The sequence below is a fragment of the Nicotiana tomentosiformis genome, chromosome 1 (genome assembly GCF_000390325.3).
Source record: "Nicotiana tomentosiformis chromosome 1, ASM39032v3, whole genome shotgun sequence".
NCBI lineage: Eukaryota > Viridiplantae > Streptophyta > Magnoliopsida > Solanales > Solanaceae > Nicotiana > Nicotiana tomentosiformis.
In genome coordinates, this window is record NC_090812.1 from 54,150,298 (window position 1) to 54,166,646 (window position 16,349).

The 16,349-nt window shown below is 36.6% G+C and overlaps 1 protein-coding gene across 1 annotated transcript; it reads right to left on the reverse strand.

Moving 5' to 3' along the window:
* Positions 1-10,598: 10,598 nt before the first annotated feature.
* Positions 10,599-11,132, reverse strand: LOC104092475 (BON1-associated protein 2). The gene has a single exon (XM_009598084.4). The coding sequence runs from the start codon at positions 11,130-11,132 to the stop codon at positions 10,599-10,601; it is 534 nt and encodes a 177-aa protein (XP_009596379.1).
* Positions 11,133-16,349: the final 5,217 nt, after the last annotated feature.

A 16,349-nucleotide genomic window follows, 5' to 3' on the forward strand; every position in this document is an offset into this window, starting at 1 on the left:
TCTTCTCTTGTTTCGATTTTATCACCAAACTCGCTCTCTGTTGTCACAGAAATTCGGTTAGAATTGTTGAGGTTTTGTTTTTAAGATGAAATAGTCTTAAAATGAGGGTGAATGGGAAATGGAGGAAAAATAAAATTTTTGAGTAAAAAATTTTAAGTTTCTCCCTCTTGATAATGAGACATTGTCCCATATTGGAAGAGGAAAAGATTTTTGGTGGGTATATATATAATTGCTCTTCTTGTAGCTCTTAAAGAGTTAAGAAGAAAGCAAGCCTCGCGCCGTCGTCGTCGTCGCTCGCTCGGCTACGGCCTCGGCCTCGGCCAAAGCATATCACAATTGGATTATGCTCGTGTGTTGGGATGCTTAATGTATATCATGAATTGTACACGACCAGATATAACTTGTGCTATAAGTAAACTGAGTCGATATACGAGCAATCCAGGACAATCTCATTGGATGGCAATGAAACGAGTTTTGGGATATTTAGAACATACCCAGAACTTTGACTTGCACTACAGTAAATTCCTTGCGGTGATTGAGGGATACTGTGATACAAATTGGATCACCGGTTCAACTGATTCTAAGTCCACAAGTGGATATGTATTCACTATTGGTGGAGGAGCGGTATCTTGGAAGTCGTCCAAACAAACATGTATTGCCCGCTCTACAATGGAGGTTGAATTCATAGCCTTAGATAAAGCCGGTGAAGAAGCTGAATGGCTCCGGAATTTCTTGGAAGACATTCCATTTTGGCCCAAACCGTTGGCACCAATATGCATACATTGTGATAGTCAAGCGGCAATTGGAAGGGCTGGGAGCGTTATGTATAACGGTAAATCTCGTCATATACGACGAAGACATAAAACCGTTAGGCAATTACTCTCTAGAGGAATTATCACGATTGACTATGTAAAGTCAAGTGATAATGTGTCGGATCCACTTACAAAAGGCCTAACTAGAGAGGTAGTTGAGAAATCATCAAGGGGAATGGAGCTATGGCCGAGAACAAGTCATTGTGGCGGTAACTCTACCTAGAAGACTGGAGATCCCAAGATCTAGGTTCAAGGAGATCAAACAAAGTCATTAATGACGGTTCAACATTGTCAAATAAAATTTTAGTCCGTTCTCGTGATGAGACATTGTTCAGTACCAAGGATAAAGCATTAAGGTTTTTTAATGATTTCTAAATTTTATATGGGGTATATCAAATAGTGTATCTACAGGATGACACGTTTAGGAATCACCTATGTAAGTGTGAAGTGTTAGCTGCTTCAAGGAGAACTTTGTAAGGCCAGTTCTCTACGCACTTATGAAACCAGGCGGTGTTCATGGCTAAAACGAACACAACAATGAGAACCAAAGACGGTTAAGGGTTGATTGTGTGACTTATGGTTGTCTAGGTATACACCAAAGATCGACGGTTCAAAGATATCAAATCTACCGATTGACCGAGTATATCCGACATAAGTTTACTACGGAAAGTTCAAAGGGAAACCTACTTATCCAGATGCGATTATTCCTTGCTTGTAAATCACACAGTTTTTCCATGCATACTTCCGTGATATAGCCATTCCCCATTCATGTGGGGGATTGTTGAGGTTTTATTTTTAAGATGAAATAGTCTTAAAATGAGGGTGAATGGGAAATGAAGGGAAAATAAAATTTTAAGTTTCCCCCTCTTGACAATGAAACATTGTCCCATATTGGAAGAGGAAAAGATTTTTGGTGGGTATATGTATAATTGCTCTTCTTGTAGCTCTTAAAGAGTTAAGAAGAAAGCAAGCCTCGCACCGTCGTCGTCGCTCGCTCGCTCAGCTCGGCTACGACTACGGCTACGGCTTCGGCTTCGGCTTCGGCTTCGGCTTCGGATTCGGATTCGGATTCGGATTTGGATTTGGTCAAATGATTGATTGATTGATTAATTTTTTGGACCAAATTTATTTGTTAATAGTAAATATTAACGTAAGATTATCCGCATTTGTAACGGATATGTTCCAATCCGTGTACTGACTCAGCATTTCCATACGATTTTTTGAGTTTCTACTCCTTTATTCTGCATTGTTTTAACTTCAAACAAAGCAACTGTAAGTGTGATTTGCTACCGAACTTTGTGTTCGCTGAAACACTGGGGTTTGAAGTGTCGCTACACCAGTGTGTGATTCGTTCTATCCTGGGAGGAAATAATTCATAACCTTGGGTACTAGGAGGGGATTAAATTCCTTAAGGAAACACTGTGAATTCAGTGGGCTCGAATTAATTACTGTTTTATTACGATAACTTATATTTTGCAGAATTATTATTTACAAATACAGCAATATTGGCGGGACTAATAATCTTAAGGAATTTAATATTTATTTCTGTATTTGTGTTATTCTTCTTATTCTGCAAACTAAAACCTTTGTGGTTTTGTGTACTCCTGTTTTGGAGAGTAAAAGCCTTCGTGACATTTTGTTGGAGATTAAAATCTACGTGATTTTTACTCCAATTTGAAAACGTTTATTTAATATTTGTTTGCGTCATTCTTTTACAGAAAAAAATGATGACTGAAAGCGAAAACCAAGCTGTTCCGATGGTGACTGCCAACGCATCGACAAGCCGAACACCGGCATTGGTACCGGCAGAAAAACCCGGAAAATTTTTCGGGATTGATTTCAAGCGCTGGCAGCAGAAGATGTTCTTCTACTTAACTACGTTATGTCTACAGAAGTTCATCAAGGAAGATGTTCCTGATCTGCCAGATAAAACTCCAGAGAATGAACGCTTTATCGTGATTGAAGCGTGGAAGCATTTTGATTTTTTATGCAAGAATTATATTCTTAGCGGACTGGATGATAATCTGTATAATGTATACAGTGGCGTGGAGACGTCAAAAGAATTGTGGAATTAGCTTGAAAAGAAATATAAAACTAAAGATGCCGGGATGAAGAAATTTATTGCCGCAAAATTATTGGACTACAAAATGATAGATAGCAAGTCTGTTATTACCCAAGTCCAGGAATTGCAAGTGATTATTCATGATCTACTTGTTGAAGGTCTTGTCATCAATGAAGCATTCCAAGTAGCAGCAATGATTGAGAAGTTACCTCCGTTGTGGAAGGACTTCAAAAATTATTTGAAACACAAACGAAAGGAAATGTCCCTTGAAGATCTCATTGTTCGGTTGAGAATCGAAGAGGACAATAAAGCTGCTGAAAGGAGAGGCCGTGAAAATTCAACAATAATGGGAGCAAATATTGTTGAAGCTAACAAAAAGAGGAAGAAGGCTTCTGGTCCGAAATACAACCCAAGCAAGAAGCAGTTCAGCGGAAACTGCTACAACTGTGGGAAAAACGGACACAAATCTACGGAATGTCGTACTCCGAATAAAGACAAGAAATGGGGTCAAGCAAATATGGTAGTAAAGCATGATGATGTTGATAACTTGTGTGTCATACTTTCTGAATGTAACTTGGTGGGAAATCCTAAACTGTGGTGGTTTGATTCAGGAGCCACTCGCCATATTTGTGCAGTTAGAGAAGCTTTTGCTACTTATGCTCCTGCTGGACCCGGAGAGACAGTTTATATGGAAAATGCTTCAACAGCAAAAGTTGAAGGATATGGGAAGATATTTCTGAAAATGACTTCTAGTAAGGTCATGACTTTGAACAATGTCCTTCATGTTCCCGAAATGAGAAAGAATTTAGTCTCTACTGGACTTCTTGTTAAGCACGGTTTTAAGTGCGTTTTTGTGTCCGACAAGGTTGTTATAAGTAAGAATAAAATATTTGTAGGAAAAGGTTACCTCACCGAGGGCCTTTTCAATCTGAATGTAATGGTTGTGGAAAACAATAATAATATTTCAGCTTCTTCTTACTTACTTGAGTCAAATGATTTATGGCATGTACGTTTGGGTCATGTCAATTATAAAACCTTGCGAAAAATGATTAACTTGGAAGTACTGCCTAAGTTTGAATGCGAAAAAATTAAAATGTCAAACATGTGTGGAATCTAAGTATGTTAAACATCCTTATAAGTCAGTTGAAAGGAATTCAAATCCTTTAGACTTAATTCACACAGATATTTGTGACATGAAGTCAATACCATCTCGCGATGGAAAGAAGTATTTCATAACTTTTATTGACGACGGTACTCGATATTGCTATGTTTACTTACTGAATAGTAAAGATGAAGCAATAGACGCATTCAGGTAATACAAAAATGAAGTTGAAACGCAACTTAACAAGAAAGTAAAAATGATAAGAAGTGATATGGGTGGTGAATATGAATCTCTTTTTGAAGAAATATGTTTAGAATATGGAATTATTCATCAAACAACAGCCCCTTACACGCCCTAATCTAATGGGATTGCTGAAAGAAAGAATCGTACCTTAAAGGAGATGATGAACGCGTTGTTGATAAGTTCTGGGTTGCCACAGAACTTGTGGGGGGAAGCCATTCTTACGGCTAATCGAATATTAAATCGAGTGCCCCATAGCAAAACACAATCCATTCCATATGAAAAATGGAAAGGAAGGAAGCCCAACTTAAATTATTTTAAAGTGTGGGGGTGTTTGGCAAAAGTGCAAGTTCCTAAACCCAAAAGGGTAAAGATAGGACCGAAAACCGTTGATTGTGTTTTCATAGGATATACGACAAATAGTAAAGCATATCGATTTCTGGTTCATAAATCAGAAAATCCCGACATTCATAATAATACGGTTATAGAATCAGATAATGCCGAGTTCTTTGAAAATATATATCCGTATAAAAAGGAATGTGAGTCGTTTGGTGAAGGATCTAAACGACCTCGGGAAGAAACAAAAGAAAGTACATGTAATCAGGAGAATCCAAGACGTAGTAAACGTCAAAGAACGTCTACTTCATTTGGACCAGATTTTGTGACTTTCTTATTGGAGAATGAGCCTCAAACATTTAAAGAAGCTATGACTTCTTCGGAATCATTGTTTTGGAAAGAGGCAGTCAATAGTGAAATAGAATCCATATTGAACAACCATACATGGGAATTGGTTGATCTTCCTCCTGGAAATAAACCTTTGGGTTCTAAATGGATTTTTAAGAGAAAAATCAAAGATGATGGCACTATTGATAAATTCAAAGCAAGACTCGTAGTCAAAGGGTATAGACAACGAGAAGGTCTAGACTACTTTGATACATACTCTCTAGTTACAAGAATTACGTCCATACAGATGTTAATAGCATTAGCTGCAGTGTATGGTCTTGAAATTCATCAAATGGATGTTAAGACGGCCTTCTTAAATGGAGAGTTGGAGGAAGAAATTTACATGGAACAACCTGAAGGGTTTGTGATTTCAAGTAAAGAAAAGAAGGTATGTAGACTTGTTAAGTCTCTTTACGGACTAAAACAAGCACCCAAATAATGGCATGCGAAATTTGACCAAACAATGTTGTCAAATGGTTTTAAGATAAATGAATGTGATAAATGTGTGTACATTAAAAATATTCCAAATCACATAGTCATTGTTTGCCTATATGTGGATGATATGCTGATAATGAGTAATGACATTGCCAACATAAATGCTACTAAGCGTATGCTCAATAGCAAGTTTGATATAAAAGACTTGGGAGTTGCTGATTTAATTCTGAGAATTAAGATCCATAAGACTCCTCAAGGTCTGGCATTGTCACAATCTCATTATATTAAGACAGTACTTGAAAAATTCAAGCACTTGGGCTTTAAAGTTGCAAAGACTCCAATTGACGTAAATCTTGCATTAGCAAAGTATAAAGGCCAAAGCATATCACAATTGGATTATGCTCGTGTGTTGGGATGCTTAATGTATATCATGAATTGTACACAACCAGATATAGCTTGTGCTATAAGTAAACTGAGTCGATATACGAGCAATCCAGGACAATCTCATTGGATGGCAATGAAACGAGTTTTGGGATATTTAGAATATACCCAGAACTTTGACTTGCACTACAGTAAATTCCCTGCGGTGATTGAGGGATACTGTGATACAAATTGGATCACCGGTTCAACTGATTCTAAGTCCACGAGTGGGTATGTATTCACTATTGGTGGAGGAGCGGTATCTTGGAAGTCGTCCAAACAAACATGTATTGCCCGCTCTACAATGGAGGTTGAATTCATAGCCTTAGATAAAGCCGGTGAAGAAGCTGAATGGCTCCGGAATTTCTTGGAAGACATTCCATTTTGGCCTAAACCGTTGGCACCAATATGCATACATTGTGATAGTCAAGCGGCAATTGGAAGGGCTGGGAGCGTTATGTATAACGGTAAATCTCGTCATATACGACGAATACATAAAACCGTTAGGCAATTACTCTCTAGAGAAATTATCACGATTGACTATGTAAAGTCAAGTGATAATGTGTCGGATCCACTTACAAAAGGCCTAACTAGAGAGTTAGTTGAGAAATCATCAAGGGGAATGGAGCTATGGCCGAGAACAAGTCATTGTGGCGGTAACTCTACCTAGAAGACTGGAGATCCCAAGATCTAGGTTCAAGGAGATCAAACAAAGTCATTAATGACGGTTCAACATTGTCAAATAAAATTTTAGTCCGTTCTCGTGATGAGACAATGTTCAGTACCAAGGATAAAGCATTAAGGCTTTTTAATAATTTCTAAATTTGATACGGGGTATATCAAATAGTGTATCTACAGGATGACACGTTTAGGAATCACCTATGTAAGTGTGAAGTGTTAGCCGCTTCAAGGAGAACTTTGTAAGGCCAGTTCTCTACGCACTTATGAAACCAGGCGGTGTTCATGGCTGAAACGAACACAACAATGAGAACCATAGACGGTTAAGGGTTGATTGTGTGACTTATGGTTGTCTAGGTATACACCAAAGATCGACGGTTCAAAGATATCAAATCTACCGATTGATCGAGTATATCCGACATAAGTTTACTACGGAAAGTTCAAAGAAAAATCTACTTATCCAGATGCGATTATTTCTTGCTTGCAAGTCATACAGTTTTTCCATGCATACTTCCGTGATATAGCCATTCCCCATTCATGTGGGGGATTGTTGAGGTTTTGTTTTTAAGATGAAATAGTCTTAAAATGAGGGTGAATGGGAAATGGAGGGAAAATAAAATTTTTGAGTAAAATTTTAAGTTTTCCCTCTTGACAATGAGACATTATCCCATATTGGAAGAGGAAAAGATTTTTGGTGGGTATATATATAATTGCTCTTCTTGTAGCTCTTAAAGAGTTAAGAAGAAAGTAAGCCTCGAGCCGTCGTCGTCGCTCGCTCGCTCGGCTCGGCTACGGCTACGGCTTCGGCTTCGGATTTGGATTCGGATTCGGATTTGGATTTGGATTTGGATTTGAATTTGGCCAAATGATCGATTGATTGATTAATTTTTTGGACCAAATTTATTTGTTAATAGTAAATATTAACGTAAGATTATCTGTATTTGTAACAGATATGTTTCAATCTGTGTACTGACCACCAGCTGCGACAACAAGCCGCCTAATGCTCTTCCCACCATGGCCAAGTGCTTGCTCCGCAAACATGCTAATGCATGCTCCACCATGGAGGGTGGACGGTCGTTCTTCTTCAACACTGGCTGCTATATATATGTGCAGCAGCTGTTGAAGAAAGACACACACAAGACACAAAACTGAAATCGCTCAACAGATTTGGCTATACATTGCACTCCTTCCTCTCAGCATTTTCATATGATTTTCTGAGTTTCTACTCCTTTGTTCTTCATTGTTTTAACTTCAAACAAAGCAACTGTAAGTGTGATTTGTTACCGAACTTTGTGTTCGCTGAAACACTGGGGTTTGAAGTGCCGCTACACCAGTGTATGATTCGTTCTATCCTGGAAGGAAATAATCCATAACCTTGGGTACTAGGAGAGGATTAAATTCCTTAAGGAAATACTGTGAATTCAGTGGGCTCGAATTAATTACTGTTTCATTACGATAACTTATATTTTGCAGAATTATTATTTACAAATACAACAATATTGGCGGGACTAACAAGAATAAACAATGAAGGCTCTATCCTTATCTCTCTTAAGTGCGTGAACCTGACTTTGGAGATTTTGCTTTTGGTGTAGGTTCCTGAATGCACAGATGCTGAGTTGTGTGTTTGGGTAGGCATTGAAGTTGTTGAGTAAGCTTTACATTGATGGAAAATCATTTGCTTTAGGATTGTGATGGTGTCGTTTTGGGTGGGGTGGAAGAAGAAACTTGTTTTAAGAGGGAAAATTGGTTCGACCGGGTAGTGGGTTATTTGAATGGGTATGGGGTTTTTAATTTGCCTAGTTGGCAGTCAAAGAGAAAGGCCCCGGTGCCACGTTGGATCTCTGTTAGGGTTAGGGGCGATTTTGTCTACTTTCTTAACGGTAGGGACGTCTTTGGACGGATAGTAGAACTAGGCACAAACGTGGATAATTTACTAAAGTAGAGGGACAAATCTGCCTTTTTCCCCCTTAGTATAATCATTCCTAATATTCAAAAATAAGGCATTTTTACACCCAAAAAAAGGCAAAACTATTACATATGCACTCATTCTATAATTACAAGCCTGCAAAAGATTAAGAGTAACAAAATATGCACACATTATTGATGATAGCTTCTTCATCAAGCTTGTATTTGACTCCTCAATACTGTGATTTGTAGCGACATATGTTCTTCTATTCCTCATTCCTTAATGAACAACCAAAAGATTTAAAAATGAAAGAACCTTCGGGAGGGAAAAAAAAGATTTTTTCTATAGAGAGAGCTTCAAACAAAAATAAGAGAATGAAAATGAATGATTATAGATGAAGAGAAGAGAGTTATGTGATTGAGAAGATATTACTTAGTATTTATAGTAACCAAAAGAAAAAAAAAACTAACCAATACAATTGATAACTTGAGTAATAGGAAGGGATAGTAACGTATTTGAGCAATTATTGTAGTATAATTAGCAGTATGTATTATTGCATATGTTACAACTTTAATTGCAGCTGTTTCACTTTTTCTCTTGGAAAGAAGAAAACATATATTTAGTAGAAAAATAAGAGAAAAATGCAAAAAAATGAGAGAAAAGATAAGTACTTTTTTTGGCCAAAGAGAGGTGCCAAGTCAGCATTCTTTTTCCCTGCTTTATATATATATATATATAGATTAATTTTTTTTTATAAAAAAAATGAGTATCGGTCAGTCCACTTATATAGTTATAAATGTTAACCACAATTTTTTTTTTTTTTTTTTGTTTATGCTATATTTCTTGCTGTGAAGGAGCAGCAGTGACATATATGAGTGATACAAATCACAGATCCACAGGGATTATGATATTGTTTTTTTTTTTTGCTGAAGGGATTATAATATTTATTTAATTAAGTCCTTAAACTAAAGCTTGAGAAATTTCATTGAAAATGCTTCCTAATTAACTGTAGTTAGGTACATCAACTTTTTCTCCACGATTACCATAGAAGCACGACTTGTTATTATTACTATATCGGAATTAATAGAAATGAGCTGTGAATGAGAAATTCTATTTTGCCGTGTAGTCCGTGGTCACCCCAAAAAAATTGTTTCTTTTAGTCCTGACAGCCAAAAATCAAGAAAAACAGTTGAGATTTTTCTTGTTTGATTTAAAACAAAAAAAGTACAAAATAGAAAAGAAATCGCCTCCGCTTCCAACATTCCATGATTACGCTTAATTGTGTTGACTAGACTGAATAGAGACGCCAGGCTGGATAATTAGTGTCATATTGCTTCGGGAATCATACATCATATTCTCTTATGTTAGCATGCGTGCCCAAGCGCACATCTTACTTGTCTTCTAATTCCTTTTTGTTCTAATTTTTGTTTTTATTAAAGTGGACTAAAGTTCTAGTCCAGAAGATGGACCGTTTTTTAAAGTCTTTCCCAGTAATTTTCTCAGTTATGCACTCTTGCAAATGCCTTAATGAATGAAAAGTATGATTGAAGCGGTAGAGCTACACTTGTCCGAGGAGAGTCAATTGACATGTTACATTAATATATTACACTGTGTTGAATCTTTTTTACTTTTTTTTGTACATCTACTTCTTTATATTTCATTAGTAAAAATCTAGATTTGAAAGAACGAATATGATAATTGTTAATCAATTCTTTGAGATGTACGTGCATCTGGAGAGAATCTTGGTAAAAATATCAGTCATTTTTTTGTGATGTATGCACATGATACATAAAGCATGCACCTTGGTTAACAGTCTCATAAATGAAATTATAATCCAACTCTGCCTAATGAAAACTGGATTATTGGCAAGATGTACGGCACCAAAATTGTCGCACTCCACATTCATTGAATGTGATTGAAATAAAAACACCAAAATCTAGTAAACAAAACTGCGACCAAACTTCAACTAGCAGTTGCTAGGCTGATGAAATCGATGAAGCTTCTGTGCTTGATCTTGCCACTATAAACTGTTTGTTGGTTGCCCAAGCAACCGTATTTTAGATAGTATTACAACTGAAGATAAGTACAAATGTAAAAGTAACATATATATATTTCATTCAATGAAAAAATCAGAATCCTTTCTTGGCAATCAAATTCATCTAAAACCTATCTATATATACAATTCAATTCATCAATTAAAAGAAATTCTCCAAATTAAACCTAATAACTAGGGTAAAAGGGAATACCGGTTACAACTTCACAAGAACCTTTGCTTCTCACAGCCACCGGAGCTGCCGTCCACTGCTGGGAATAAGCAGAGGCGCAACCGGTAGTGTGGGGCGGTGCATTCTTCACCTTGACGGAGAAATTGATAATCCCATTCTTCTCACCCTTTTCATCCCTAAGCCTATAACTCAAGAAGTGCAGATAATCTTCTGGCAAGAATCCACCAATGAAATCCGACGTCAGAACTCTTGCAATCCCAATGGTTTTGATCCCGTAAGAAGTCTTGCATTGAACCTCCACCGTCAGATTTATTGCATGCATGGGCAAATCAACGATCAGTTTTTCGTTCCATACAGGGTAACTTCCGCCGTCTTTATCCATTTTAGTTGTTTTGTTGCATGAATCTGTTGTTCTGATATTTACGAAAGCGTTCTTCTTCACCCATTGCTTCCTGCTTTCTCGGAGATTCTCCCCAGATATCACTGTGATTTCTAACACTCGCGACGCTAAATAGGACGATGGCTTCATCGTAATCAAGAAAATCAGAATACTATTTGAAACTTATGTAAAAGATGGAAGAAAAAATGGTAGAGATGGTGGTGTATATATAGAGAAGTTAGAGGAAGGGAGGGGAGAAAGGAGACAGAAAGAGGAATGCTGCTTCCGTAATATTTGACATGGTAAAACTGACTATTTCTCCTAATTTTGGTCAATAACAAATTGCTTGCCAATATCCGAAGGAGAAAAATAGTTTAAAAGGGCGGCAAGAAAATCAATTTAAAAGGTTAATCACAGGACTAACATTGACGTTTACGTTTTTATGCATTGACAAACATTACTTGGACTAACATGTTATAAAGGGTTTAAGCTACATAGATTGTTAGCTATTTTTACACTATATCAACTATCAAGGCATACAACTTAATTTCAACTTTTTATAATGAACATCAATTATATTGGTAACATGTAAAAATTGTTACTAATCTATTATTACATGTTAAATTATATTTATTATGTGAAAACATATGTCACTGTCAGTACTCAGTATATATGTATATAATTTAGAGAGATTTGCACAAATATAAAGTCCATAGCTTCACGCCGAAAATTCCACTCTAGAGTAAAAGCGCTAGCGCTTCCTATTAATAGCGACTTCATTCTAATAGCTCGACACCTTTTATTTGATTAAGGAGAAAGGGATAATTACCAACCCACCGTAACTTTTGGTGCTAAAATAAATGTTTGTTGGAAAGGTTACGGTGTAATGCTTATCTGTAGACTAGCAAGATATCATATAAAATGTTATAGATGGACATTTAAACAGATAGAGTTTTAAGTGTTATTACTGATGATGTGAATAACGTTTTACTGTTAAGTTTATAAATATTCAACTACAAACAAAATAAAAATTACATAACGTGGATTGCTTGTCTACAAATAAGATATATATAAGTAACATGTTGTAATTGGTTAAACTATATATATTGATCATTAGGTTGGGGGTAATTTTTTTTGAGTCACTCAATTAAGTGTTAGTAATGTCACGATCCGAAATTTCCCACAGACGGGACTGTGATGGCGCCTAACATTTCACTTGCTAGGCAAGCCAACGTTAGAGAATCATTAAACCAATTTTTTATTAATTTCCATTCAGGAATTAATAATAATTAACTAAGTTAAAATATAATAAGTGCGGAATATCATAAAATTGTATTAATTACTATCACCCGGATCTGGAGTCACAATTCACGAGCATTATAGAATTTACTACAAGTAATAGTCTGAAAGAAATACAACTGTCTGAATGAAAGAAACAGTAGAACAGAAAATATAGACGGGGACTTCAAGGTCTTTGAACGCCGACAGATCTACCTTGAGTCTCCGGACAGCGGACCAATAGCAAAATTTTGATCAACCCGAGCCGGTATCAAAATCTGCACAGAAAGTGCATAGTGCAGTATCAGTACAACCGACTCTATGTACTGGTAAGTGTCGAGCCTAACCTCGACGAAGTAGTGATGAGGCTAAGGCAAGGTACCTACAAATCAACCTGTACAATTTAACAGTGTATGTACAAATAACAAAAATGAAGAACTAAACAGGAAATGTCGGGAGAGGAACATACTGAGGGAAATGGAAGATAAAGAACTACAACAGAACGATCACCGGAGTAGTCAATATACCATGAATCAACAGGAATAGTGAATACAGTAAGGAAAAATGCACGGCATCACCCTTCGTGCTTTTACTCTCAATCTCACCATAAAATTAATAGAAAACGGCACGGCATCACCCTTCGTGCATTAACTCACATATCATGGCACGACATCACCCTTCGTGCATTAACACTCACAATATGGCACGACATCACCATTAACACTCACAATATGGCATGGCATCACCCTTCGTGCATTAACACTCTCCCTTACCATAATTCAATGCATAAATAATAATAGGGAGATAGAATAACAAGTACAAACCTTACTTTAATATTTGGTTCCATAACATCAATCTCAACTTTGAAATAAAAACTCAATTATCACTAGAAAATCCTTAAACGTGATAAGAACGATAAATTGAACAACATTAGTATAACACATTGCAATTAGGCATAGGAATGAGACAATATAGGAAAAATAGAGAAACATAGAAACACAGGTAAATTGGCAGCGCATAAGTACTCGTTACCTCACATATACGCCGCTCACATGAATTTCACTTAGCAAGTAATCCAAGGTTCCTAATTCCCTCAAGTCAGTGTTATAAGGGTTAGACACAACACTTATAACACATTGCAATTAGGCATAGGAATGAGACAATATAGGAAAAATAGAGAAACATAGAAAACAGGTAAATTGGCAGCGCATAAGTACTCACCACTTCACATATACGCCGCTCACATGAATTTCACTTAGCAAGTAATCCAAGGTTCCTAATTCCCTCAAGTCAGGGTTAGACACAACACTTACCTCGCTCCGAAGGCCACTTGATTCTCAATCATAGCTTTTCCTCTGGAATTTACCTCCAAACCACTCGTATCTATTTAAAAATGACTCAATAATATCAAATACTGCTAAAGGAATCAATTATATTGCATAAATTAAATTCCCCAAATTTTCCTCCAAAAAATCAAAAAATCGACCCCGGGCTCGCTTGATAAAAACCCGAGGTTCGGACCAAAATTCATTTACCCATTCACCCCCGAGCTCGAATATATAATTAGTTTTGGAATCCGACCTCAAATTGAGGTATAAATCCCCAAATTTTTGAAATTTCTAGTTTCTACCACAACCCCTAATTCTACGATGAAAACTCTAGATTTTAGGTTGATAATTCAAGAAATGTAATGGGTAATTGAAAGAAAATGGTTTAGAATCACTTACCAATACTTTGGGGAAGAAAAGGACTCTTGAAAATCGCCTCTACTCGTTTGGTTCTTGAAAAATATTGAAGAAATGGCTTAAACCCGTGTTTGATTCTGTTTTATGCACTGGGCAACAGTGTGCATCGCGTTCGCGAAGGGTACTGGCTGCCAAGCCTTCGCGTTCATGAGATCCTGCTCGCGTTCGCGATGGCTACTCTCCATGGTCTTCACGTTCGCGAGGCATTGCTCGCGTTCGCGATGAAGGAACGACCAACCCTCCCCCAGGTGTGCCTAACACTACGCGTTCGCGAGGAGCTTGTCGCGTTCGCGAAGGGTAACGCCCCCATCGCTTCGCGTTCGCGACGAAGCCTTCGCGTTTGCGAAGAAGAAAACTTTAGCTGCCCAGTTTACTCTTCGCGTTCGCGAGAGTACCTTCGCGAACGCGAAGAAGGACATGCTGTAGCAAAATACTAGATTTTCAAAGTCCAAAGCATCTGGTGGCCTATCCGAAACTCACCCGAGCCCTCGGGGCTCCAAACCAAACATGCACACAAGTCTAAAAATATCATACGAACTTGCTCGCGCGATCAAATTGCCAAAATAACACCTAGAACTCTAAATTTAGCACCAAATCAAATGAAATTCTCAAGAACACTTTAAATTAAAGTTCATATCTTTTCAACTGGACGCCCGAATCATGTCAAATCAACTCCGTTTCACCAAATTTTACAGACAAGTCTTAAATATCATAATGAACTTGTATCGGGCTTCGGAACCAGAATACGGACCCGGCACTAACAATGCCAAATATCAATCAATTCTTAAAAATAATTAATTTTCAAACTTTTAAATTTTCATAAAAAATTCATAACTTGAGTTAGGGACCTCCGAATTCGATTCCGGGCATACGCCCAGGTCCCATAATTCGATGCGGACCCACCAGAACTGTCAAAACACAGATTCAGGCCCGTTTACCAATAATGTTGACCGAAGTCAACTAAAATCAACTTTTAAGGCATAAATTCTTATTTTCATTAGTTTTCAACATAAAAACTTTCCGAAAACATGCCCGGACTGCGCACGTAAATCGAAGAGAATAAAAATAAAATTTTTAAGGTTTAAGAGCACATATTCGAGTTCTAAAACATAAGATGACCTTTTGGGTCATCACAAGTAACAAAGTGATTAACCTTGCGACGTGGATAAGGGAATGGCTAACAACTCTGTCGAAGAAGGATTAGTCGAAGTTCTTTATCTGTTTTTCATTTTGCCATGTTTCCAGCTTTAATTTTCAATTAAGTTAAATGCATCAATATTATATATATTTATATATATATATATATATATATATATATATATATATATATAGAGAGAGAGAGAGAGAGAATGTCTCAACCATCAGTCCACTGCTATAGTTATAATCAAATGCTAATCAGAAAAGACTTTTCTTTCTTGATTACTTTTATATTTCTTCTTGTGAAATAACAACAATGATATAATCAGTTTATACAAATCACAAGTCCACTGAGATTATGATATTTATTTCATTCAAGTCCTTCAGCTAAAGCTTGAGAAATTTCTATGAAAATGCTTCCTAACCCATAATTAGCAATTAGGTAATAACTTTTACCACGGTTACCCTAGAAACGCGATTTACTATATATAGTTATGACATAAAAAAATTTCTGGCCAAATTTAAACCGTTTGCCAGAGTAAATATATTTCAAAGTATTTGACATTTAAAAATAATTCATAAGAAGTCATTTATCATATTTTTTAAAGTTCCAAATCTACCTTATTGTTCTGATTAATGGAGTGTTGACTAAGTGAGATGTTTAAGGATTAATGAAAACGAATTTAGGCCAAAATTCTTATAATTAAAGATATCAAATGTATGACAGGCAGTATCTTAAATCACAAATTATACGGATTAAAAACAGTACTATAAAAGTATATAAAAACTTTAAATAGATTTCTGTATTTTGCCGTGTAGTCCGTGGCCACCACAATGTTCTTCTATAGGCTTGACAGTTACATATCAAGAAAAATTCTGCACGATTTGTCGGAAACAACTCTATATGATTGGAAAATTTTATTAAAAAAACAAAAAAGGAGAAAAATTGCCTCACTTCCAACATACCACGGTGCACCAGCCCATATATTAATGGTTGACTAGACTGAAGAGAGACGCCAGCCCTTGTGGTTCCCAAATTATATTTTAATTGTAGGGTCTGGTGTTTAACTATGAAATTATTGAGGAAGGAAAACCCAACATTTAAAATTAAAATAGACGCAAAGTACTATTTAATAATTTTCTTTTATTACAAACCAGAATATAGAATCAGAAGCTATAGGCACAAGAACATTCAGGCACCCATATA